Source organism: Furipterus horrens, unplaced genomic scaffold (genome assembly GCF_987537825.1).
Source record: "Furipterus horrens unplaced genomic scaffold, mFurHor1.1.pri manual_scaffold_11, whole genome shotgun sequence".
In the NCBI taxonomy this organism is placed as follows: domain Eukaryota; kingdom Metazoa; phylum Chordata; class Mammalia; order Chiroptera; family Furipteridae; genus Furipterus; species Furipterus horrens.
Window position 1 is genome coordinate 15,315,087 of NW_028327181.1, and position 24,671 is coordinate 15,339,757.

At 47.1% G+C, this 24,671-nt stretch overlaps 2 protein-coding genes across 2 annotated transcripts in view; one reads left to right on the plus strand and one right to left on the minus strand.

Moving 5' to 3' along the window:
• The window catches only part of ZMAT5 (zinc finger matrin-type 5), a 24,357-nt gene extending 13,411 nt beyond the window's left edge, over positions 1-10,946 (minus strand). The window contains exon 1 of the mRNA XM_090291596.1: positions 10,864-10,946. The gene's annotated coding sequence lies outside the window, so the exon portion shown is untranslated. The remainder of the gene's footprint in view (positions 1-10,863) is intronic.
• A 315-nt stretch (positions 10,947-11,261) lies between these two features.
• UQCR10 (ubiquinol-cytochrome c reductase, complex III subunit X) lies at positions 11,262-13,388 on the plus strand. Its single transcript, XM_090291230.1, has 2 exons — positions 11,262-11,451; positions 13,131-13,388. The coding sequence occupies exons 1-2, from the start codon at positions 11,302-11,304 to the stop codon at positions 13,167-13,169; spliced, it is 189 nt and encodes a 62-aa protein (XP_090147356.1). The 5' UTR covers positions 11,262-11,301; the 3' UTR covers positions 13,170-13,388.
• The last annotated feature ends 11,283 nt before the right edge of the window (positions 13,389-24,671 follow it).

Consider the following 24,671-nt stretch of genomic DNA (forward strand, 5'->3'; position numbering starts at 1 on the left):
CCCACAGGGTAGACAGCTGGGGAAACACATCTTGTAAAGAAGGGACTGGAGAGAGACACAAGACAAACAAGCCCCCTGGACAGTCCAGGAAGCCATGCGGGCTGGTGGAGAAAGCTGTTCCTGCGGCAGACAGGGACAGCAGCCATTAAGTCAAGGGCTATAATGGGATTAGGAACAGACAGTCACTCAAAATGAAAACATATAAAACCTCTCTTTTCTCCTGTTACTGCTGAGAAACCGCATCCCAGACACATGGACTTGATATATTAAATTTGGCAGCTCTAATACACCCCATCTTGCCAATAAACTTATAGGAATTGGATTGAAATCGTAAGAGATGAATGTTTAGGCTGAAAGCTTAACCAAGCCATTCATGAAGCCTGAAGCTCTGAGGAGCTGCTGGCTCTGGAGAGTAATGGGGAAGCGAGGGGAGGGGCACAGGGAAGGGTGTCCCTCAGGGATAGATACTGAGACCAAACAGTGGCTCTGCAGAAGACATAGCTGGACAAAACCACGCAGGGCACTGAGCAGCCAGCTCTGTTGTGTCCCCTCTCTAGGCTTCTACTTTCACTGTGGGAGTGAGGTGGTCGGTCGGCTTTACTGGTTGCCTGATTATTCGGACAGTGGTACAAGGAAGTTCACTAATCCACATGAATTATTAACAAGAGTACTAGCAATACAAATGACACTAACAACGTCCAGCATTAAGCAAGTACTAAATAAATATTACCTATCACCTGATTTATTGTGCACCTACTATGTACTGGCACTAGAGTAAAAGCTTTATAAATGCATCATCTCAGGACGACCTGTGTGGTAGGACCTGTTACTATACCTTTCCAGAAGAGGGCACTGAGGCTCCAATAAGTGAAGTGACTTAGCCAAGGTCATGCCACCAGAAAGCGGTGGAGCTGGGCTTAGAATCCAGGCAGGGCGGCTCTACAGCCCCCTCCTAATCACTCATGAAACCCTCCTCCTGCCAAACCATACTGACGGCAGCTTTCCTTTACGAGTCCCTCACTGCACCCCTAGGACCACATGGCCCCTCAAACCCCAAGAGGTATGTATTATAATCTCACTCACGAATGGGAAAACTGAGGCTCAGAGAGGTGCTGTGAGGTGCTCCCAGAAGGGCACATTTAGGAGGGACAGAGTAGGCCTCAGGGTACCTGGGGCTCAGGTCTGCTGAGAAAGCCTCCCGCCAACCCACTGGGAAATCAAGACTCAGCAACGCTCTGACCCAAATGATAAGCCCGCTAGGGCGGGGCGTGTGTGTGTGTGTGTGTACTCATGCTTTCCCTTCTCTTGCACACACGCACAGTGGGAGGCAAATCAGCCCCAGCGGAGGGCCACTGCAGCAGCACGGCCCAGCCATGCCTTCCTGGGCCCACCCTGGCCACCCCCACCTGGCACAGGGGAAGTACTCAGCCACCCAGGATGGGTCAACAGACCCCGCAGTCTAGCCCCAGACCTGCCAGGTGAGACTGTGACCCCGTCACTTGCCCTCTCTGGGTCTGTTTCCCCATATGGGAAGCAGCAGGCAGGCAGCTCAACCAGACCACCGTAAGGGCTTCTCCAGACCATCCAGGTACTACTGCTTTCTAACTCTGTGATCTTGAGCAATTAACTTCTTCCTATGAAAACGGGGTGACAGCAGTGCCTACCTCAGGGGCTGCTGTGAGAGTCAAATCATCCACATACACACTCAAGGAACAGGGCCTGGTCCACAGGAGGCCTCAGAAAAATGTTGGTTGTCCTCCTCATCGTCATCAGCCTCCATAAAGCCCATATTTCAGAAAACGCAAGCTCAGGACAAGGAACGGGATGCCATTGCCCAGGTTATCAGCTGGTACGTATTACAGGTGAGGGAAGTGAGGTCAGGAGTGGGAAGTGAGTGTGTGAAGTACACAGAACATGGAGAGGCGGGACTGGAACCTCAGCTCCCACGTGGGCCCGAACACCTGCTCTTCACAGCAGGCCTGCAGAGCCCCCCACTGCTCGCGGCTGGTGTCAGGGGAGCACACAGGTGCAGGGGGGCCAGGGCTCCTGCCCACCTCACAGGAGTTCTCCATGGAGGCAGAGGCCCCTTCCTGGGCAAGAGCTGGCCTTCAGCAAGGCGACCACACCCAGGCATCGCCCAATTGCCTTCTGCCCCAGTGCCTTGGCACACATTAGGACAAGGTGCGCCGGCTGCAGGATCCTCTGGGAACCTCTGGGAAGATACAGTGCCCACAAGACACACAACTTGGCAATCAGCCTCACCCCTCAGCCAGGTGTCCTTGCACAAGGCACAACCTGCACAAGGCACGACCTGCACCACTGCACTTGGCAGCGCTGAGTGGGAGGTCAGGGAAAGGGGATAGGGACAGCTGGGCATTTCTGATGACGTTCAGACGCCAGCCTGGGCTGCTGACTAAGCTGGCCCTCTCTGCTGTGATTCATCCTCGTCCTCTGAAGCTGGTGCGCTCGGCAGCCTGTGAGCAAGGCCCTGTCCAGAACAGAATAATCCAGTCCCACCTCCTCGCTGGGAACACGGGTAGAACCACCCACCCCGTCCCAGGGGCCAGGCACACGGTCATAGCGGCATTTGCCAGGGGACAGGACGGCTCCTTGGGAAATCCCTCTGGGGTCATGTAGCTCCGGGTTCGAATCCTGGCTCTGCAGGGTGACCTCTGGGAAGCTATTTCATCTCCCTGACTGTGTCCTTAGCTATAAAACAGGAACCGCACTGTGGCTAGGGATTTACCGAGGTAGCAGCGCGCTAAGATGCGCAGCATACAGTTAGTGCCCCAGTGGAGGCTGGTGTTGCTGTTTGTTGTCCAGAAGCCTCATTGCTCGCCCTCCCGGTGAGCACACCCTGACCACCTGATTTAAAACCACAGCCCGAGTCACAACTGTAGGCACATAGCCGTGTGGGCACTTCCTCCACCCTTACAACCTGCTCTGTTTCCCACAGTTCACCTTACCTCCTCCGAGCTGATTTACTGCCATGTGTGCCTGCCGCCCCGCCAGAGTACGGGCTCCCTGAGAGCAGCAAGTTCTGTCCGGCTGCCCACCTGCTGCGCCCAGCACCCGGAGCAGGGCCTTGTACACACAGCTGCACGACTGCCTGCGGACTGAGCCTGCAGAATCCGAAGCCTCCCACCCCGTGCCCACTAGCAACATCGGCCAGGCCCTCTTTTCCTCAACTTTGAATCTGGGGACTACGAGGAGGATGGGAAAGGAAGACAGTGAGGAGAGAGGCACAAGGGCAGGTCTCTCACTGTCACCACCACCCTCCAGCAGAGCCCAGCTCTACTGACTGAAACCACACCTGGCCATCCCATGGCACCTGACTTCAGTCTTCTGGGATCAAGGAGAAGATTGCCAACCCATTGATACACTTTGAGATAGAAGAAAAGATAAAAGAGAATGGGCCCTGGCCGGAGTGGCTCAGTGGACTGAGTGCCGGCCAGAGAACCAAAGGGTCACGGATTCGATTCCCAGTCAGGGCACATGCCTGGGTTGCAGGCCAGGTCCCCAGTTGGGGGCATGTGAGAGGCAACTGATTGATGTATTGCTCACACATCAATGTTTATTTTCCTCAAAAGAAAAAAAAAAAAAGAGAGAGGATGGGGGTGAGGGAAGATACCTTTAGATTTGATTCCTGCGTGCTAGGTGCCTGGCTTTCATTCTCTTATTGAAGCCTTGCAGAGACCCTCTATATCAGGTGTCCACTCACTGATGAGGACACAGGTTCAGAAATACTCCCAACTGGCCCCAAGCCAAAGCTAGGAGAGACACTGATAATGATAATTTCTCATCAGCCTGAGTGCTGCCCGTGGGCCAGCGGCGCTGAGGACCCCCACGCACCCTCTTGTGGAGCCCACACCACACGTGAAGCCATGTGCTGGGGCCCCACAGCCAAGGCATGCCAGCCAGCTTCCACACTGGGGTCTGGCAGACCCCCAAACCTCTCTTTCCCTATCTCACTGCTCAGCTGTGAGGCCGTCATGGGGCAGACACTTGTGCTTCATTGATATTCCCGGTCCCTGTCACTGTGAGTGCCTCAAGGACAGAGCTAGCGTTGGCACCAGGCTAAAATAAGCCAACAACTCGGTTGCGGCCAGGGACTGGGACACACACCGTAATTACCCAGGGCTTGTGCTCACCACATGCTGCCCTCAAGCTCACCTGTCATTTCTTCTAATTACGGCAGTGCCAGACCCCAAGTAAACAGCAAACCGCAGCCAGAGGACGGCTTTATTGCACACCCACTTAGGAGCATGGCAATGTCCCAGCGCCACATATGCCTGCCGTCTGGAGTAGATGGCATCACAACTGCCCTGTGGGGGTGGTCCACATCTCACCCACTTCGGACCCAGCTCCAGCAGAAGTGCCCAGAAGACCCAGATGTCTTCCCTGATAGGAGCCCCAGGTTAGGGGTCGCCATCTGATGCTGTGCCGTTCTGTAGCAACCACACAACTTTTTCATCCTGACCTCGTTCAGCTCCGCCCCTCGGAGTGAGGAGCTGTCACCCCACTCCCAGGGGTATAAGACAGCAGGGGCCCCACTCACAGCAACTTATAACTCAGCAGGTCTGCGAGGGGGCTGGGATGTAGTGTCCACGGGCCACACGGAGAGAGATGCCGGTCTAAGGCAACAGATGTGGACTGAAGACCGGACAAGGGGAGAGCGAGCCCAGAGTCACAGTGATCACTCACGTCAACCCTGACTCTAGTTATTCATCCCAGGTCTGAGGTCCAACCCTGCCACTTTCAGGCTGTGAAACTCTCAGCAAACTACTTAACCTCTAAGCCTCATCTGGAAGATGAGGGTAATAATACTACTTCATATGATTACTTTGAGGATTAAATCATGCACACCAGGTGCTTAGCACAGTGCCTGGCATGCTGATGGTGCTCAGTACTTATCTGTGGCTGTGGCAGCCAGCCGTTGTCCCCAATGATAGCCCCTCCTCATGTCTGTACCGTGTGTTGTTCCCTTCTAAGCTCTATCAGAGTTTTGTGTGACTAAGAGGATAAAGCAGAGGTGACAGCAAGTCACTTCCAAGATCAAGTTATAAAATACACTGTGGCTTCCATCCTGGTACTTCCCTTCCTCTCATCACTTGCTTTGGGGAAAGTAGCCCTATGGGGAGGTCCACGTGGCAGGGATCTGAAACCTGTTAACAGCCACGTGAGTAAGCTTGGAAGTGGACCCTCCAGCCCTAGGCAAGCCTTAAGGATGGGTGCAGCCTCGAGCTTGACTGCAACCTCGTGGGAGAGCCTGAGCCCGAACCACTCAGCTAAGCGGCTCCCAAATTCCTGACCCTCAGAAGCAGTATAAAATGTTTTTGTGTTAAGTTGCTAAGTTTTGGGATAACGTGTCATATAGAAATAGCTAATGAGTACACTGGAATACATGAAAAAAACTAAATCACTTTATGATCCACGATGGCTATAAACTGCCCTGTATACAAAAAACAAACAAAATTGCTCCTGAGTCAAGTCTAAGGAACCCCTCCCCCCCTCCCCACTCACACACATACAACCCGAGAGTTCCACGGTTCCCTTTTTACTCATTCATTCACCAGCCAAACATTTGCTGAGCACTTCCTCTCTGCCAGGCTGGGATTCACATTTCATGACATCAAGTCACAGCTCTCACAGGAAGGTGCACTTCTTCACCCGGGGTGACTGACAGATGTGCCCCAGTAACAGTACTAGGTAACAAGCCCTGTGCCAGGGGGTACCCACGAGGGAATTCCTCCAAGAAAATAACCAGAGACGATCGCAAAGATCTAGGCACGAAGGTGGCTGCTGCAATGTGGCTTGTCCTAAAACTGAGACCTAGATGTCCAATGGTAAGGACAACGAACAGTAATCCAGTGCTCACCACGTGCACAGCACACTGCTCAGAGTCCCAGGTGGGCAGGGGCAGAGGCTCAGTGACATGATGCACAAAGCCTCTTATTCTCACCTGACCCTCAAAAAAAACTGTGGGCAGACGGAGCCCACAGCTGGCCAGATGCAACAGTAGGTTGCATATGTGGTTGAGGGAGCCAAACAGGCATTAAAAATCAAGACATGGACAAATGTACATTCCATATTGCTAAATAAAAATGATTCGTCATCACAACAGTATATATAATGTAATGCCTTTTTTTTACGATAAAGAATGTCCCACCCCAACACACACACATAAAAACTACAGCAGACACAATATTTACTGTGGTTATGTCTGGATAATAGGATTACATGTAAGATTTTTTTCCATTTTGTGTTTTTTTTTATTTTTCTAAGTTTCTACATTTAGCGTGTATTCCCCCCCAAAAAAATACCCTTAAAAAGTGGGAAATTTGTCAGGCAGGAATAAATCCTATTCCTTCTTCCTTACGAGATACCATGGTGGTTCCAATGACCTGGTTCACCAGGATGACCCTTGAAAGGGATCTGAGGCAGACCTCTCCCTCAGTCCCTGGCTGAAGGCTGACAGGGTGTGCCCTGATTCTAAGCAGACCTGGCCCAGTAAAGGTCAGCTGAACCCAAAGCGGGCTCCAGGGAGCTGCAGGCTGGAGACACAGTTTCTCATCAGATAGTTACGGGTCCCAGGAGGCTCAAGTTTCCAAATAGGAAAAGTAAAAATAGTCTGAAGGAGGCTTGTGAACCAGATACCCAGACTCAGAACTGCCTATGCCTCCTCCCCCTTCTCCTCCAAGTCTGGGCTTCAAATACCATCTGACCCTCGGCCACCATTGTCACTGCTGCCCAAGTCAGGTCTCACCTTCTTGCACCTGGACCAACCTCCTCAGTTTACCCACCCTGGGCATCAACAGATCAAACCTCTTAAAACAACTCCTGCTCAAAATTTTCCATGGCTCCCTGTGCAGAACTTATTTAAAATGAAGTCTCCTGGGTGGTCAGCTCTCCAGAATTCTGGCCCAGCACATCTGAAGGGGAGAGGGGCAGAAATCTGCATTTTAACCAGTGAGTCCAGTACCTGTTAGTAGGTACCTACTAAGAAAATGAAGACTGGGGAGATGAGCTTCTGCTCACTGGATTCCCTGCATCCAAAGGCAGCCTCTGCTAGGGACGGTGACTCTGGGTAGACACTGCCCTCCTATTTGCATCCTAGTCAGAAACGGGGCAGTTTGCTGAAATGATAGCCCCAACTTGATTGGCATGCTGAACATAATTCACTGGAGTGATTAAAACTGTTTTCTTATTAGCTATAGGTCTTGTCACACTTCAGGAAAATTTAGAATTGAAAATAGAGGGAAGGGTATACAGTATTTCCTCATTTATCACGGGTATTACGTTCTAGACACCCCCCCCCCCCCATGACAGGTGAAAACCCGCAAAGTAGGAACCTTACATTTATTTTAGTATTTATATATGTCTTAAGGCTTTATAAACCCTTCCCACACACTGATAAACCGTTCCCAGTCCCTTATTAACCTTTCCCACTCCCTTATTAACCTTTTCCACGCTTTTATAAACACTACTTATGTTCTTAAACATACTCTACACTCTTAAACCTACGTAACTTTAGCAACACAGGTATACAGTACCGCAAAATCCCGCGATACAGCGAAAAATCCGCGATAAATAATTAAATGTAATATTTTTTAAAATCCCGCGATACAGTGAGGCTGCGATAAGGGAATCGTGATATAGAGAGGGACTGCTGTAAATCAAACTCATTGTACAGGGTGGAGCAAAAGTAGGTTTGCAGTTGTTCATACAGAAGATAATACAATAATTGATAAACAGGTAAGGAAAAGAATAAACTGTGAATTGCATATGTACAACTATAAACCTATTCTGCCCCACTCTCCCATATTTATGTTCCTGTCCTGAATTTAGTAAGAATCAGTGTATGCTTGGTATTTACAAGTATCGGTAACATTGAAAAGAATTTGACATGTTGTGTATATGAAAGATAAGCATTGTGATTCCAATTTAAAATATAAATGTTAAAATATATAGTTAGGGAGTTGATAAAATATGTCAGTAATTGTATTACACTAGTGATTTCACACTGAGAGGTTATCAATGGTTGGAAACACTGGTTATATATTAGGATTACCTGGCATGCTATAAAAAATACTAAAGGTGCCCCCCATATCCTAATTTCATGTCAGAGATATGTTTTTTAGCTTCCCAGACTGAGAAACAGTGACATTAAAAGAATTTGTTAAAAGTACTGAACTGCGCCTGGCCAGCGTGGTTCAGTTGGTTGGAGCACCCTCCCATGCACTGAAACATTGCAGGTTCAATCCTCAGTCGGGACACATACCTAGTATGTGTACAGGAGGCAACTAATTGATGCTTCTCTCTCACATTGATGTTTCTCCTCTCTCTCTTTATCCCTCTGTCTCTCTTGAATCAATAAATATATTTTAAAAATTTTTAATAAAAAAGTACTGTTTACAAGAACTTAAAATTCACTGCTTATAGGTTTAATTTATTAGATTTTCTAGTAACTGTTTAAGTATTCTGGGGTAATTATGCTTGTTATGTATCCGAAGTACTTAAAAATAAAATAAATTACATTTATAAGTGGAATTAAATGTGTAAGGGAATGCAATGAGGCTGCAAATAGGGCTGAATGTTTAAAGGAATTTAGTTTGTTCAACATTCATCAAAGAAAAAGTTAAGGTCATTTAAAAATTTTTTCTAGGGTTATGTATAGAATAATAATTTCTAAGTTGAATTTGATAGCTTATAGAAAATTAGGTTTTTTTTAAATTGTTGCTCCAAAGAGAATGAACTAAAAAGACAAACAAAAACCCCAAAAAACAAAAAAAATAAATAAATAAAACAAGCCCCACTGTTACTGTCTGTGGTCTTCCCTACTCATCCAACTAAAATAATTCCTCCTTCCTCTGAACTTCCCATTAGGCAGTTTTGTTAGCAAGACATAAGCATTCTTTCCCAGAAGCTTCACAACCTCCTGTCCCAAGGGGCTACTGGGATGCTTTGCAAACAGAAAATAACCATAGTAAAAGAAACTCATTGTGGATGTACAGAATTTCATATGTTCCCTCCCAGTTCCCTAATTACTGGTAGTTTTACAAGTCAGAGGCAGAGCCAGGCCCTGAATCCAGTCCCTGGTTTTCATGCCACACCTATGCCAATGGCTTTAGTCTCTGGCCCAGAGATAATCAGTTCCAAATCCCCATCTGCCTGCAGGCATCTCCACTTGAAGTCTAAGGGGCAGCTCAAACTTAACATGACCAAACAGAACTTAAGATCATCCCCATCGATTTTTAAATTGTTGAGATTCAAAACTCAGTGCTTGATTCCTTTTTCCTGCACACCCTACACGCATCTGTCAGCTTGTTCTGTCTGTCCTACCACCCCAAATACCTCCCATATCTGACTGTGGTCAGCAGTAACTGAGGGAATTAGCCATTGTCACGGAGGGGGCCACAGGCCCTGTTTGGGGAACAGCTGCCTGCGGAGCCACAGCAGAATGCTGCCTGATCTGGCTGCTGCCTCTGCTCATCTGCTCTCTTTCAGAAAGTGATCTGCTTATCCTATGGTAAAAAAAAGAGAAATCAAACGCTGCAAGTTTGAGAGGCAGAGAATGGCGACAGAGGAGCCATAAGTGGAAGTAGGGAAGGAAATGAAATAGAGCAAAATAGAATGGTGTATTTAAAACCAATTCAAACAAAGACATCCTTCCCCTCAACAAACCACATATACATATATATTTCTCATTTTCACAACAGGTATCTTGCCTCCTTTCTCAAAGTATTTTCTTAAAACGACATATACAAGAAGGACCAATTACTTAATATAGCCCATTTCCCAAAGGTAACATTTCCCCTAAAATACAAAGGTCAAATAAAAATTATTATACAGTAGGCAATGAGAAAAAATCTGATCACTGCTCTAATCCAAACCCTAATCTAAATTACCATCCTGTGCCAACTGACCCACCACAATAACTTCCCCTCTTTAGTCTATTCTCCAGAAAGCAGACAGAATGATGACATTAAAATGTAAATTGGAGCATGTCACATACCAGCCTAAAACCTCTCAGTGGCTTCCTAGTACAATTAGAAAAAAATAAGGCTCCTTACGACAGGTTACAAGGCCATATAGGAGCTGAACGGAGCCCACCTCTTTATAATCCACTTTACTTCTTCCTCTCAAATAGCCCAGGCCTGCAGCAGCCTCAGGGCCTTTGCACCAACATTTTCCTTGGTTGATCTGCTACTATTCATTCAGGTCTCTGGTTAAAGTGTCACCCTGGGCACACTGGCTAAAATAGCAGCATCACCCCCTCTCCAATCAACCCGACTTCTGCTCTTCAAAGCACTACTTGTTGGTAGTTACTGCACCTCCCCCGTCCATTCACACACTGCAGAATGAGTGATCCACGAGCAGGGACTTGTTCACTGCTAAGTCCACAGCGCATGGTCCAGAGGAGGCGCTCAGAAAACATTTGTTGAACGGCCCTAGTACTCCAAAGCCCTAGTTCTTTCTATTCTTAAGTACGAATGATGGTGTCAGTTTTCCTGCCTTGCGGGCCAGGGTTCTCAGCTCTGAAGCCCAGGGACTGAGGAAGTAAGAAGTACGGGCAGGACCGCCCCTTCCCCTGAAGCCGGGCAGAGGGGTTCAGCCCCCAGGAACCGACTTTTGCCACAAGCTCAAACTTTAGCCCTGAAGTTGGGACTGACAAAGGAGACTGGTAAAGAGATAAGCCAGGGACCCAGACGTCCAGGCCCCTCGCTGCACCAGCCACTCCCCCTCCCATTAAATGGTGTGGCCCGCCGCGAAGGGCGCAGACTTAGAAACTAAGAGCTCCAGTCGCCCCGTGATGAGAAGGAGCCGAAAACTCGACCCTGGACGTCTGGCCAAAGAAAATACCTGGCTCCGTCGGCCGGATGGGCATGAGCTCCTCCTTCGCCCTTGCGTCGCGAACTGCTTGCTGGGATTCGTAGTCTTTCCTTGGATAGTAGGTCCTCCCTTCCCAGAAACCTTTGGGAACTAAAGCAGAGACAGGGCGAGTGGAAGTGGGGGGAGCGCGAGGACTTCTGGGTGTTGTAGTTCGAAATGGTCAATCAGCAAGAAATGGTTGAGGAGTAAAAACGTGTAATAACTCTTACATAACAGTCTGAGCAGCCTTGAGCTGACTCTTAAGACACTTTTTCGCACAAGCCATCAGTTACCTCCATGATTCAAAACAACGAGCACCGAGATTCAGGGGGACTACATATCCCATCAAGTGTTGCACATTGAGGGCCTTTGGAGCGCAAGGTCGGCCACGGCGCAGGCGCGGTGACGCGGCTTCGGCAGAGGAGAAACATGGCGGCACCATCAATAACTGGGAGGTTGTACTCCTTGCTATTCCGCAGAACCACCACCTTCGCCCTCACCATCGCCGTGGGCGCCCTGTTCTTCGAGCGCGCCTTCGATCAAGGCGCGGACGCCATCTACGAACACATCAACCAGGGGGTGAGGGCCTCAGCCATCCCTGACCTTGGGCCCACCTGAGGGGTGACAGTGGGGGTGGAGGTGGGGCGGGACTCAATGTACCTTTACGAGGAAGAGGGTAAACCCTTTAGGGCGTCTTCTGTTTGAAGACTGCTGCCAGTCCTTTCCGCTCGGTGTGAATCCTAAAACGTTAAACGAAGTCAATAGATCCCACGTTGCAGGGTTTGTAAATATTGCGATCTCCCACATAAACACTTTATATTTGCAGAAGCAAAAACGAAGTCTGTGGCAAGTCAGGGCTGGAACATGGAGCCCCTGCCTCCTCTGAGGGTTTCAAGGGCAGATTTGAGCGGTCGACCATCGCAATAAGGACATCTTACACATTGTGTCTGCCTTTTAAGATAGAGCTTTCGGGTTACCAAGGCTTTCTACCCAGGCAGCGTGGTATTAATTGTGGTTAAGAGTGGGGGCTGTGAAATCAGAGCCTTGGGGGGAAATACTGGGCCTTGTCACTTAAAATTGTGACGTTAAATTTGGATAAGTTTCTTAACATCTGAGCTTCACTTTTATCTGTGAAATAGAAATGATAACAGTAATCAATTACCTCGGGATTATTGTGAGAGTTATTTGAGCTATAGGCAAGATGTCACAGTGCCTGCTGGGTGGTACCTCTCAAAATAACATGTGCTACATTCCACAGGAGAAAGTGGAAGCATAAGGTGGGGAATAACAGCATCTTTATTTATTTATTTTCCAAATTATAAGAGAAGGTTTATTTAGAAAGTTACAAAGGTAATAGAAGTGAGCCAGCTGGGCTGCGTAGGCTCAGGAAACAAGTTACAGAAGCAAAAAGAAGGGCCCTTGGAGCTTAGGAGAGGGAAAGACAAAGGACATACAGCTGGGGAGAAGAAGAGGGGGACAGGAAAGGCATTCCCTGGCGGGCCAACTTCTTTGAGATTCATTGTGTGGCAGGCCCTGTGCTAAGTGCTGTGCCCGCTCTATGTCATTAAATTGTGGCTCATACTAGGGAAGGTCTTGTGCAGATAGCCCTGTTCCACCATTCTCTCGTGTTTTTAATTCATAGCTGTCTGTCTTTATAGCCCAGGCAGGCTCTGTTCTCTAATGCTGTACTGCCTGTGGCCAAGGCAGCTTTCTGCCCCTGTAAAAGTGCTACCCCGGTTCCATCTCCTGCAAACAGTTATTCATTCCCAGTGTTTGGGAAAGGCATCTTAAGTGTATTGTCATCTGTGTTTTTAGGAGTGAGAATCCAGCCAGTTCCTGACCCAAGCATCATAGGTCTGAGGAAATTAGGAATCGCTCAATGTGAACTATAATACTTGGGGACTTTGCATTTAGGACCTGTTACGTAATATCTGGGAACTGAAGAAATGAGTCATCTTTTAGGCTCTGTTCCTTAATAATTGTGTGCTTTGGGGCCGATTCCTCCATCTCTATACCTCAGTTTCCTGTAAAAGTAGTATTTCTTCCCACTTCACGTGGTGACTGAGAGCATCAACGTAATTTATAAACATTAAGAATGAGCGGCAAGCCTGGTGTTGCTTCTGGCTTGCCCATCACAACTGTCGGGACGTGGTAAGAGTTTCTCTCAAGCTTGTTTTAGAGACCAGGGTAGCGGGAGTATAGCTGTAAAATGTGAGAGGCGAAACTAAAAGTTTGTGGCTCTTGTCTTTAAAATGCAGAAGCTGTGGAAACACATCAAGCACAAGTATGAGAACTAGATCCTCGGAGGCTCCCACCAAGGCCAGAAGGACCAGGTCCACCCACTGGCTGTTCGCCCAGAGCCAGGGCCTCAGCCTGAGATGATGCTCCCGTCACTCTCCATGGACCACTTTTTAGCTGTTGTTATGAAACGGCTTTACCTGACAGACTCTAACTTCTGCTGTGTTTGAAGTATGTTTGGTCAGAGTCATCAGCAAATAAATGTAAATTGTCCTTGAGATCTGCTTCTGCGTTGGGTGCTTTGTTAACTCTACCTCATCTTCACTTGTCAGTTATTTGAGACCACTTCAAGGTCCTCTGCAAACATCTGAAGGGCAGATTCCATTAATTTGGATTTCTCATTAACTCCCAAACAATTCTGGTTTTCAAAACATGAGCTAGAGCCCTGACTGGTGTAGTTGGTTGGGCATCGTTCCCACAAGGTGAAGGGTCACTGGTTCAATTCCTGGTCAGAGCACATGCCTGGGTTTCGAGCCCCGTCCCTGGTTGGGGTGTGTGCGGCGTTTGCGGGGACAGCCAATTGATGTTTTCTCTCACATATCAATGCTTCCTTCTCTTTCTCCCTGCCTTCCCCTTGCTCTAAAAAGAAATAAAATCTCAAACGAAAACCCATGAGCTAGAGTTGGAGATGTTATCTTCAACTTTATCTTCTAAACTGATAATACCATTCTTAAATCACACAGAGGGGATCTAACTGACTTGGCCATGGGGAAGCACTGTCGCCTTAGCTCCAGAGTCTAGTCTCCATTCTGCCTTTAACCTGCTGAGTGCCTTTGTTTGGATCAGCTGCCATACTTTTCTGGACCACAGCCCAGAACTCTTAAGCCTCCAATGACTTCGTTTATCATGGTGCTCACAATTGGAATCCTCACTCCACCAGTTCTGCCTGAACCAAGGGCAAGGCATTTGACCTTGCTGAGCTTTGGTTTCCTGGTCTGTAAAATGGGGGCAATAGAAGTGCCTTCTGTGTGCAGGTTTTTGTGAGTATTAAAAGTTATTAAAATCAATAAGAAAAAGATGAACTCAGTAGAAGCTAGGGTGAGACATGAATAGGCAGGCAAGAAATACAAATGTGAAAAGATGCCGAATTTCACTAATAATGAAACAAAATGAAATACCTTTCTTTTTCCCTCAGCATTATCAACGAATATGAAAAAGATGAGCAACACCAGTTTTCTGGTGAAGGAACAGGCATTGCCTCTGAGCATCAGGGCAGTGGTTTTGAAGGGCAGTTTGGCAATATCTATTTTCATTGTTTATCCCTTTTGACCCTGATACTCTGCTACTACAAAATTATTTCTAGAATTATGTGTGCACATACACACACACTGTTTGGAATTGAAGAATAAGATCCTTCAATAGGCGAGTGCTTAACTACCAAACAGGTAGATTCAAACCATAGAAATTTATGTAGACATTAAAACAACTGAGGTGATTCAGTGTGTAGTGGTCAAGAAAGATAAAGTGAAAAAGAAATCAAGCTGCAAAATGGTATGTTTAGTTGTTCAGTTTGATCCCATTTATACAAATACATACATATTAATATGTATACACACAAAATACTGAGAATATGCGCTGTCTTCACAGTGGTTATCTCCCAGGGGTGGGATTTCAAGGAATCTTCACTTTATGTAACAGATACTTACCCTTTTTTTTCTTAAAAAACAATCAGATATTGATATTCTAACCCAAAAAATTTTATAAAAAGAAAGCAATAAAGTAAATATATCAGGGAAAAGCTCGGAGAAGAAAATGGTCAAAATACAAAGCTAAGTGGAAAAGGTGGGTCGCAAACTTACACAGCATGTGATACTTTCTCTTCTTCCAAACATGTATAAGAAAAAAAAAAAAAAGAAATGTTTACACCAAATTGTTAACAGTGATTAACTTTAGGTGAGTTGTTTTCTGTTGTTTTCTTTCTCTGGATTTTTAAGTTTTGGTCATCAAGCATGTATTATTTTCATAATGGAGAAGTAGAAATAAATTAAGAGGGGTCTGCTTTAAAAGAGAAAGAGTGAGCACGAAGAGGTGCCAAATGTGAGCCAGAGCTCCCCTTCCTGAGGATCCTGTGAGGACTTGCCCTCGAGTGGCACTGCCAGATGGGAGCTGAGCCTCCCCAGAGCCCCCTGGGCGGGTCTGCCTCACAGGTCTCACAGGTCAGGTAATGAGAATTAGCACCCTCCTCACGCGGATACCAAGAAGCTGTTCGTTACTGAAAAAAGTTGATCCTCTCTCCCGAGCTCAGCCTGAGGCATTGGCAAGAGGCAAGAGCTGGCACAGTCTTTGCAGTTATAAAGCCTCAAGAACTTCCCACCTGTTCCCCTAGCACAGGTGTCAGAATAAGCTAAATGCTTGGGTGTCTCATAAAGCATGGTCCAAGGTCTCCGAAATCCTCCTCTGAGAAGCTGAGATCTGGAATAGCTCTGAGCAAGCAGAACTACTCTCTAAGCTAAGAGTATTTAGCTGATGTCTATTCCCCTGGCTTCCGTCTTGTATTCAAAACTCCCTCTCCAAATTGGTAGAAACTACTCATTCATTCATTCACTCATCCAACCAGTACATCTTTATTGAGTGCCTATTCTTGGCACTGTTTTAAACCATGGGCATATAGCAGAGAACAAGAAAGTTCCTACCCTCTTGGGCTTACCATTCTAGTAGGGGAGACAGGCAGTAAACAAACAAACAACAAAAAGAGAGAACTAAGAATTTCAAGGCCCTGGCCTGATAGCTCAGTTGGTTAGAGAGTTGTCCTGATATACCAAGGTTGCAGCTTCAATCCTCAGTCAGGGCACGTACAAGGAAAAACAAAAAAACAAAAAAACAATGAATACACAAATAAGTGGGACAACAAATGGGAGCACTGGCCTGTGAATCGAAGGGTGGCTGGTTTGATTCCCAGTCAGGGCACATGCCTGAGTTTTGGGCCAGGTCCCCAGCTGGGGGCGTGTGAGAGGCAACCGATTAATGTATCTCTCACATGTTTCTCTCCCTCTCTTTCTCACTTCCTCCCCCCCCAAAAAAAGTAAATAAATAAAATCTTTCAAAATTTTTTTTCAGTTCACATTAAGGTTTATGAATAAAATAAAACTGGGTGACTCGGGTTTGGTGAGTAATGTGAGATGCTCAGGTAGGTAGTCAGGGAAGACTTGCCCAAGGAGATGATATTTGAATGGAGACTTGAATGGAAGTTTCAGCCCGATAAAGGTCAAGAGTAAGAGCATTCCAGGATAAGAGAACAGCACGTGCAAAGGCCCTGAGTTGGCATGAGCTTGGTTTATACGCTGAACTGAAATAAGGGAGGGACTGTATAGAAAGGGTCAGATACTGTGTGGTCTTGTAGGCCATGCTGAAAGAGTTTGGATTTCATTCTAAGAAGAAAGGGAAGCCCCTGGAGAGTTTCTGATTAATAGCTTACATCTGTCAACTTCTTACTATAAGTCAGGCATTGTATTAAGTGCTTTGCAGTTTATGTGTCCCTTAACTTGAAAAATAATCCAATAATCCATGTTATTATTACCACTGAATAGCTCTAGTGAAGTATAGAAAGCACTGGCTTTAGAATGGGCAGTCTTGAGTTAGAGTTCAAGCCCCACCACTCACTGGCCATGTGAACCTAGTCAAGTTACTTACCTTCCCTGTGCCAGTTTCCTTATCTGTAAAATACCCGCTGTAAGATTGCACAATGGCAGCTATGATTCTTGTTATTTCTGGAGATGGTGTCATCTTGAAGGGGTGTCAAGGGGAGCAAGGATTACTGAACAGTAAATCTTCAGCCAGTTGACTGCTTAATTGCCCAGTCTGGGGCTACCCAGGAAGCCTCTGGTCCTCCAGGGTTGCCTGCCAAGACTCAGAACTCAGCTCTGGGTGAAGTCCAAGTAATCCTGACAGCTCAAATTAAAAAGGAAAGCCCAGCCCTCAGAACATTCTAGGCTTGTCCCTGGTAGACACAAGATGCTGCCTATCACAGGCCAGGTTCCCTGGGAAACAGACTTTTTAGTGCACAGCAGCTTTATTAAGAAGTACCCTTGGGGTCAACAAAGTAAGGGAAGGAAACGGGACTGGCAGAGGGGAGAAGTCAGATGCAGAGACGCAGTCTTAGCAGAGGACTTTGCTGACCCTGGACCCTCGGGAGTTCTGAGAATGGGATGGCCTTTCAGGGCTGTCCTGAGCAGGGGCAGAGGGCAGTGCTTTACAGCCCCGTTGATCATCCACTGAGGCTGCTGCCCCGAAGGAGGTGGCCTGGGGCAGGGCAGTCCTCAGCACGGCCAGCCCCGGACAGGGCTGACAGCATCTCACTCTGGCAGGAGATCTGGGCAGCAAAACTGAGCATCCATCACACCCCTCTGCATCTTTCTCAGATCCGTTTTGTACCTGCATACACTCCTTAAGGCTTCACAAGAATGGATTTACAAAATAAAAATAACCAGATATGCTTTTACTAATGAAACTCAGGAAGGTTTTCTTATTCTTACAATACCTGGTGTGAGCAAAGAGATACAGACTGACCATTCTCAAATCCTGCTGGTGAGAAGGCCAATTCAACAGTCAAAAAACTGTACCCAGCAATTCTATTTCTAAAATTTACCATGAGAAAATAATCGTGGATGTGGACGAACATTTAACCAGGGGGCTTGAATTCCAGTTTAGCGGCAAACAATGAGAAACAACCTAAATGCACAAATACAGGGCACTGGTTGACAAAGCACGGTACAGTAGAATACTATTAAGCCATTAAAAAGGAAGAAGATGAGAAATGGAAAAATGTCCACAATGTCTTAATAACTGAAAAAGTGGTGATAACAGCATATGTTGTAAGGTCACATTTTTTGAGGAAAACCAATGTGTATATTCCTTTTTCTAAAATAATACTAGAAGATTAAAATAAAAATCCTAGCAGTAATTATTTCCAGATGGTATGATTATGGGTTTTTCTTTCTCTTTGCTTTATTGTGTGAACCACATTGAGCATATTACTGCTTTTGTAATAAGGGGGGAAGCAATATAAGTTATTAAAATAAACAGATTCCATCCTGTAACTCAGCCAGCCCTTCCAATTAGAAAGAACAAGGACTGTCCTACAAATGAGTCTGAAGTCTTCCAAGGAAAGGACAGAAATCAATGGATTTAAAATGTCTGAGCAATCTGCAAAGTTGGAGGGAATACAAATTCCTTAGGCAAGATGGTAGTTATGGCAGCTGCTTGAGTGTTAGGGAAAGATGAACGCTCTGTACCAGGGGCAGGCACCAGCCCACACAGGAAATCAGACACAGACACACAGACACACAGACACACACAAATACTGCTTTCTCTGGGCACTTACCCAGGGCCAGGCCTGGGTTGCGTGCTGTTAACATGCCGTGTGTCATTGGATCTTCAATCTGAGGTGGGTGCTAATCTTCACCCCATTTTACAGGTGGAAATGAGGCTCAGAGAGGTCAAGCGTCTTGCCCAGGGTAACACAGCTAGTGAGAGTGGAGCAGGACAGTTGGCTCGAGGCTACACTCATATACATCGCTCCACATCATGTAAAAATTATTCTTCTCTTTTCATTGGGGACTTGGCCTGATATGCTTGAATTTATGCACAGACTGAACGCCAAGGGCAGACTCCGGCCAGCATGAAAGACAAGGCAATGATGGAAGGCAGAGTAAGTGTTGGCTAGGAATCGCTTGGTTGACAGTCTGACCGCTTTCCTGCTGCCCTGGCCTATCTTCTCTAACGTCCTGCGTAGAACCTTTCCGACTGCTCTGGGCCCTTCCTCTTCACTGCGGCCTCGGAAGGCTACTAGATCAGTTCCCCTTTTCAAACACCTTCAACGGCTCCCCGCAACCTTCAAGATCAAGTTCAAATTCCTTAGCCTGACATATTAAGAGCAAGGCTACCTTTAACTTCATAAACCTTCCAAATAGGGTCGTTCCTGTGGGTTCCTTTGCTCTCCCATCTTGTGCCTTGGCCTGGATGGTGGACACAGAACATGCCTGAGTTTGAACTCTAGCTCTGCTATTTTCCAACTGACTGACCTTGGGTGGGTTGCTTCTCCTCTGTGAGCCTTGGTTTCCCCACATGGAAAATGGGATAATGATGATAATAACTCACAGGGTGGTTGAAAGATATGTGCAAGAATGCTTGTGATTTGCTCAGCAGAGCTTAGTAGATAATGTCTGCAGCGAGTAAATTAACTGGGGCTCCCTGCACGGTCTTCAGGGACCGGTACCTAATTAGCATATTCAATCCACAAAATACAAGCTGAGAGCTTTGGGGATGACTATACAGCTGAATCATCCAAGTGGCCCCACCCCACGCCCCTGCGGCTTTAAACCCGTTTTCCTGACGTACTTCCATCCCTCTAGGGCCGGATAGCTTTCTTGTGATCCTCTTTGTGTTCCTCAATGATCTTATTTCAGCATCTCTAACTCTGTTTTAAACCCCGGCAGCCATGTCAGCCTCAGGCAGCCCTTATCTCTTCCCCACACCTTTCACCATGTAACCAACCCTGTCTTCCTTCCTTCTTGGTATCAGGCAGACTTTGTCCCCATCCTATACAGGCCTCCAACAGAGGCCACTTCCTGCCCTAGGGCTGCAATTCCATGTGATACCTTATCTCCTTGGCTCATTAAGTTTTCCTAATGAAACACCTTCTTCACACTGAGCCCTCCAAGGGGCAATCCTTCCTCCCACTGGCAGGGGAGATGGGCAAAGTGGAGACTTGGAAAATGGGTTCTGACTGGCTTCCTACTCTCCTCCTTTCCCCTGTCCTTCTGTCCATGGAATAACTTGGTTATAGGTTGTATCAACAGAAGTATGGCATTTAGAACAAAGAAGGTGGATATGCCCCCTTTTCCATTCTTAGTCAAGCACATGTGGAGTATCATGGCTCCTAGTTCAAGTGCCCAGCTATAGGGAGGCAGGAAAGGCAAGGGGCTGAAAATACAAATTTTAGAGGCTGGCAAACTCTGGGTTTGAATCATGGGCCAGCCACCAGCAAGTGACTGAACTGCTAAATGAGGGTTATAATTACACGTATCACCTGTCTCTGTTTCAAGGATTCAGTGAGGTAAGCAGGGTACCTCCTCTGGGTCCCCAGGGCACCCATCACACAGCCAGTAGGCTGGATTGTGCCTGTATTTTTCTCTCTCCAGCTCCTGTGTGTCCAGGCCATCCTGAGCCAGAGGCTTCTGGGAGGACTACCCTGGAATCAGGGCAGCTGTGCTGAGGGCGTGAGAGGCAAGGTGCACAGAAAGCTGACTGGACCATTGGCAGGCGCCCACCATCGCTCTCCCAAGCTCCCGTGAGCAGGGTCCTGTGAGTTCACTAGCCTCCTTCACGGTTGGCCGGGACCTTACACACCTTATTCCGACGTCCTGCCAACATCTCCAATTTAGACAACTGTGGCTCAGAGAGGCGCGGCCACTTTGCTCAGTTACAGAGCCAGGAGGAAGTGGCTAAGGCCAGCTTGCTTCTGACCCCAGAGCCAAACCCTGCTCTGAATGACAAAAGCAAAATAGGCCACTGGCCATTCAGAGGATCCTAATCCCCAAGGAGATGTTCTGGCCTGGCCATCACAGGCTACTCTGACTTAATACTCTTGGGAAGAAACCAGTGCCTTTCTCTGCGGACTCCTCCCAAGTGGGGAGTCTGGTTTTCCAAATGTGACATGCTGGTCCCTGAACTGATTCTCATCTGTTACTTCTCTCCTGTGACAGAGGCCAGCTGGACCTGGGGGCCGGCCTTTGCCCCTTGAATCTGCCCTGTGGCACCCAACAAGCCTGTCAGAGGAATGGGGGCATCGGCTTCACCTTCTTCTAAACAAATCCCATCCAAAGGGGTCTCAGACATAGACCCCTGGAAACATCACAGTTCCCAGGCTCCCCTAAAGGCAAGGGCCTGGGGGAGACTGTTTCACCTCAGAACTTACCCATGGAGGCAAAAACCTTGGAGTCCAAGCCATCCCCTGGTCCTGTACTTCTGATGAGAATGAGCAGCAAAAATTCAGAGAAAGGCAGATCTAAAACTGTTCGTGGCCCTGGGACCCAGAATTCTATAGTTAAAAATGTACCCCCGGAAATAACAGGTGATTGGTGCAAAGAGGTTTCTGGAAAGGTGACTAAGGGCAGAGGTGACACTCCACCTCAAATGCTGAGCGGACAGGACTCTGCCCCTCACCATTCTCTCTCATTTGACAAGGTTCACTGTTTTGAGAGTGTCCCCTGGTCACGATCTCTTACAATTACCCGTGCCCATGAGGCAAGAGGACCAGGAGAATGATCGCCCTCGTTTCACACAAAAGAAACCGAGGCCCAGAGAGGCCAAGAGACAGACCCAAGGCTACACAGCTTCATGAAGTCCAGGGCCCAAACCCCAGCCACCTGACCCTTAATCTAGTGGTCTCTTCACCACCCCAGGCCGCCTTTATGAACAAATTAGCAATAAAAAGGATGGGCACGTGAGACCTGGGCATGCACCTTTGGAAGAATGCTAAGGAGATCGGACCAGGAGATGGGAGATAGGGTGGGGATCTGCATGTAAACTGCAAGTAAAATTCCTACATGTTCAGGAATTATTTGTCTTCATCCCATGGGGGCCCCTTTTCTGCCAGGCTCTTCTAAGAAAACCACTTTAAGGAGGAGAAAACCAAGATTCCTCCTTGGGATGACAGAACACTTAAGGGACATGTCAAAGTGCTGAGGGTGGGCTCACACAGCCAGAAAAAGCATATTCAATGTCATAATTTCATATTTGGAAAACTAGAATTAGGTACCCGTTGTTTTTGTAGTTCAGACCACAGCGAGAGAAGCTTGGCGTAACCTCCACAGCTGGGAAAGACCCATGGGAGTCCAGTGAATTCTTAAGAAGGGAAAGCTCCCATCCCCAAGGGAGGAGGGGGTATTTGAATTCCTGGGGCCTGAGACTGGAGAGGTTTGGAGGTTTAAATAGGTTAAAAATTCTGGAAATTAAATGCCCTTTAAGGCTCTCTGAATTCTGCCAGTGTGTGTAAAATCCTCTTGATGATTATTGATTGTAGGAAGAGAATTTCCAGTATGACGTGAAGTCAGAATTTCATGCTCATTTTAAGACACCCTCCCCCCACCCACCGCCACACAAACACAAGGGGCTGGAGACATAACCTTTAGACTGATTTGTTGACTTTGCTTCAGGCTGCAGAATTGTAACAACAGTCTCAGGCCATAGCGCCAGCACCCATAGATTTAAAGACCTGATGTGTTCCTGGCCAGGTAGCTCCGGTTTGTTGGAGCATCGTCCAGATACCACAAGGTTATGGATCAACCAATGAAAATACATAAATAAGTGGAGCAACAAATTGACATTTCTCTCTCTCTCTCTCTCTCTCTCCTACTCTCTGTTGACCTTGCCTATTCACGTCTTCATTTCTTTATTAGGATTTAACACAACTGTTACTAATAATTTTTTTCCAAAATGTCTTAGCATCCAGAGCCCCCTTGAAATATAAATTGCGCGAGGGTGGGTACCAGATCTTTGTCACATGTGCCAGTGCAGCGCCTGGCACCTGGCAGATCTTGGTGGACATGTGCTGAATGGATACACCTGTCCTCCCCACCCCGGGCCCTCCCGGCCAGGCTGACCATCCATGCCACAAGCTCTGAGAGCAGGCAGCAAACATTCAAAGCTGATGCTCTGCACAAATGTCCAGGCCGTGGCCTGTGGCCCTAACTCTGGCACTCCCTCCCTCTCCTCCGCCTTCTTCCACAAGCACCCTGGGCCCTTTGACTTTCCTGCCCCCTTGGCCTATCTCAGGCCACAGAGCTCTCCAGGCTCTGCTGTCCCCATCTCGGCTGAAGTGCTCTACCCCCAGCCTTTTCTCCACTTCCCCTGAAGAGGGACAGGACAGAAAAATAAAGGATTATCCAGTGGGCTGAATGGCAGACTAGAAACACAAAGGAAAAGATAAATGAATTTGAAGACAGAAAGTGAAAAAAAGGGAACAGAGCATCTGAGATCTGAGACAGTATCAAAAGGTCCAATATACACACAATTGGAATCTCATCAGCCTGGCCTGATGAAATGGGATTTCCCATTCTCATGTTCTGCAGCTATATTACTTGTATTTTCTTTCTTTGTAGAACAGTAACAAGGAGGCAGGAATAGAGGAAAGAGAAAAATGACTATTGGCTTAAGGATTAAGAGCGTGGAGACAATTCTGGGACTGAATCCTTCTCTAGTCATCTGTTAAATGTGTGACCTTGGGCAGGTCACATACCTTCTCAATATCTCGATTTCCTCATCTGTACCCGAGGATTAAACAAGATAATACAAGGAAAGGGCCCAACAGAAAATTGCCATGGTAACTACTCAGTAATTGCTTTTATTTTCATTACAAATCATTGTGGTCTCATCAACGTTTTCATGTATGTGTATTCTCGTCCAGATTTGGTCTGTATGTAAAATCTTTTTTTAATATTTTCACAGTCATGGTGCAACACCATTATGTTTTCTGCTTTCAATTTTGTTTATTTTTTTAAAAAGATTTTACTTATTTAGAGAGAGGGAAAGGGAGGAAAAAAGAGAGGGAAACATTGATGTGCAAGATACATCGATTGGTTGCCTTTCACATGCCCCCAACTGGGGACTTGGCCTGCAACCCAGGCAAGTGCCCTGACTGGGAATAGAACTGGTGACCTTTTGGTTTGCAGGTCAACACTCAATCCACTGAGCCATACCAACCAGGGCTGCTTTCAAATTTTAAATAAATAAATAAATAAATAAATAAATAAATAAATAAATAATTCTTGACTATTTAGTTTCCCATGTGGCTAGTAAGTCTTCACTGACATCATTTAAAGGGAGGGCTCTACAACACTCCCTGCATTTTTGGTGGATTTATTTTTGTTTCCCTCTCTGTATTATTTACCCCAAGCTCCTTGTGTAACAGGGACAGGCAGGTTCTTGACAATTCATTTATTCTTCCAGACTGCACTTGGCTATCTAAGGGGGCCACTCAGAAAGGATCTGTATCCAGGCTCTGCTGCTAACTTGCCATGGGCTTTGGGCAAGTTACTCCCTGTGCTCCTGGCTCCCTTTTATAAACAATGACAGGCTCTTCCACGCACTCACAGAGGCACATAAGCGCTGTTCAAACAAACATGGTCACCATCATTGCCACTCTTGGACTAGAAACAGACGAGTCTTATGTTCTTCCAGAGGCACGAGGTCTTAAAAGCTTCCTGGGAAATGCCTGTGATAGTCATGTTCTCTGCCAGGGAACAGAGAAGGCACTTGGCAAATTGCTGCTTAGGAATGGTAGCAGGGGTGGTGGGCCCTAGTGAGCCAGTGGGCAGGGCTCAGGGCCCCAATTCCACTTCTCTTACAACACTTCTGCCATTGCCCATCTAAAACCTGGGCGCCTCCTCAGAGGATTTAATGGGTACCAAGTGGGAACCACGCTCTGGCCCAGTGTACCCACCTGGCAGATGGGAAAACTGAGACTCCAAGAGGTCGAAGGGGTGTGCCTACCAGCACCATTC

Bases quoted from the DNA above. Each gene is read 5' to 3' on its own strand.
- UQCR10 (XM_090291230.1), top strand. From the start codon at position 11,302: ATGGCGGCACCATCAATAACTGGGAGGTTGTACTCCTTGCTATTCCGC. The intron at 11,452-13,130 runs GTGAGGGCCTCA...TTTAAAATGCAG, and splicing joins ACGAACACATCAACCAGGGG to AAGCTGTGGAAACACATCAA.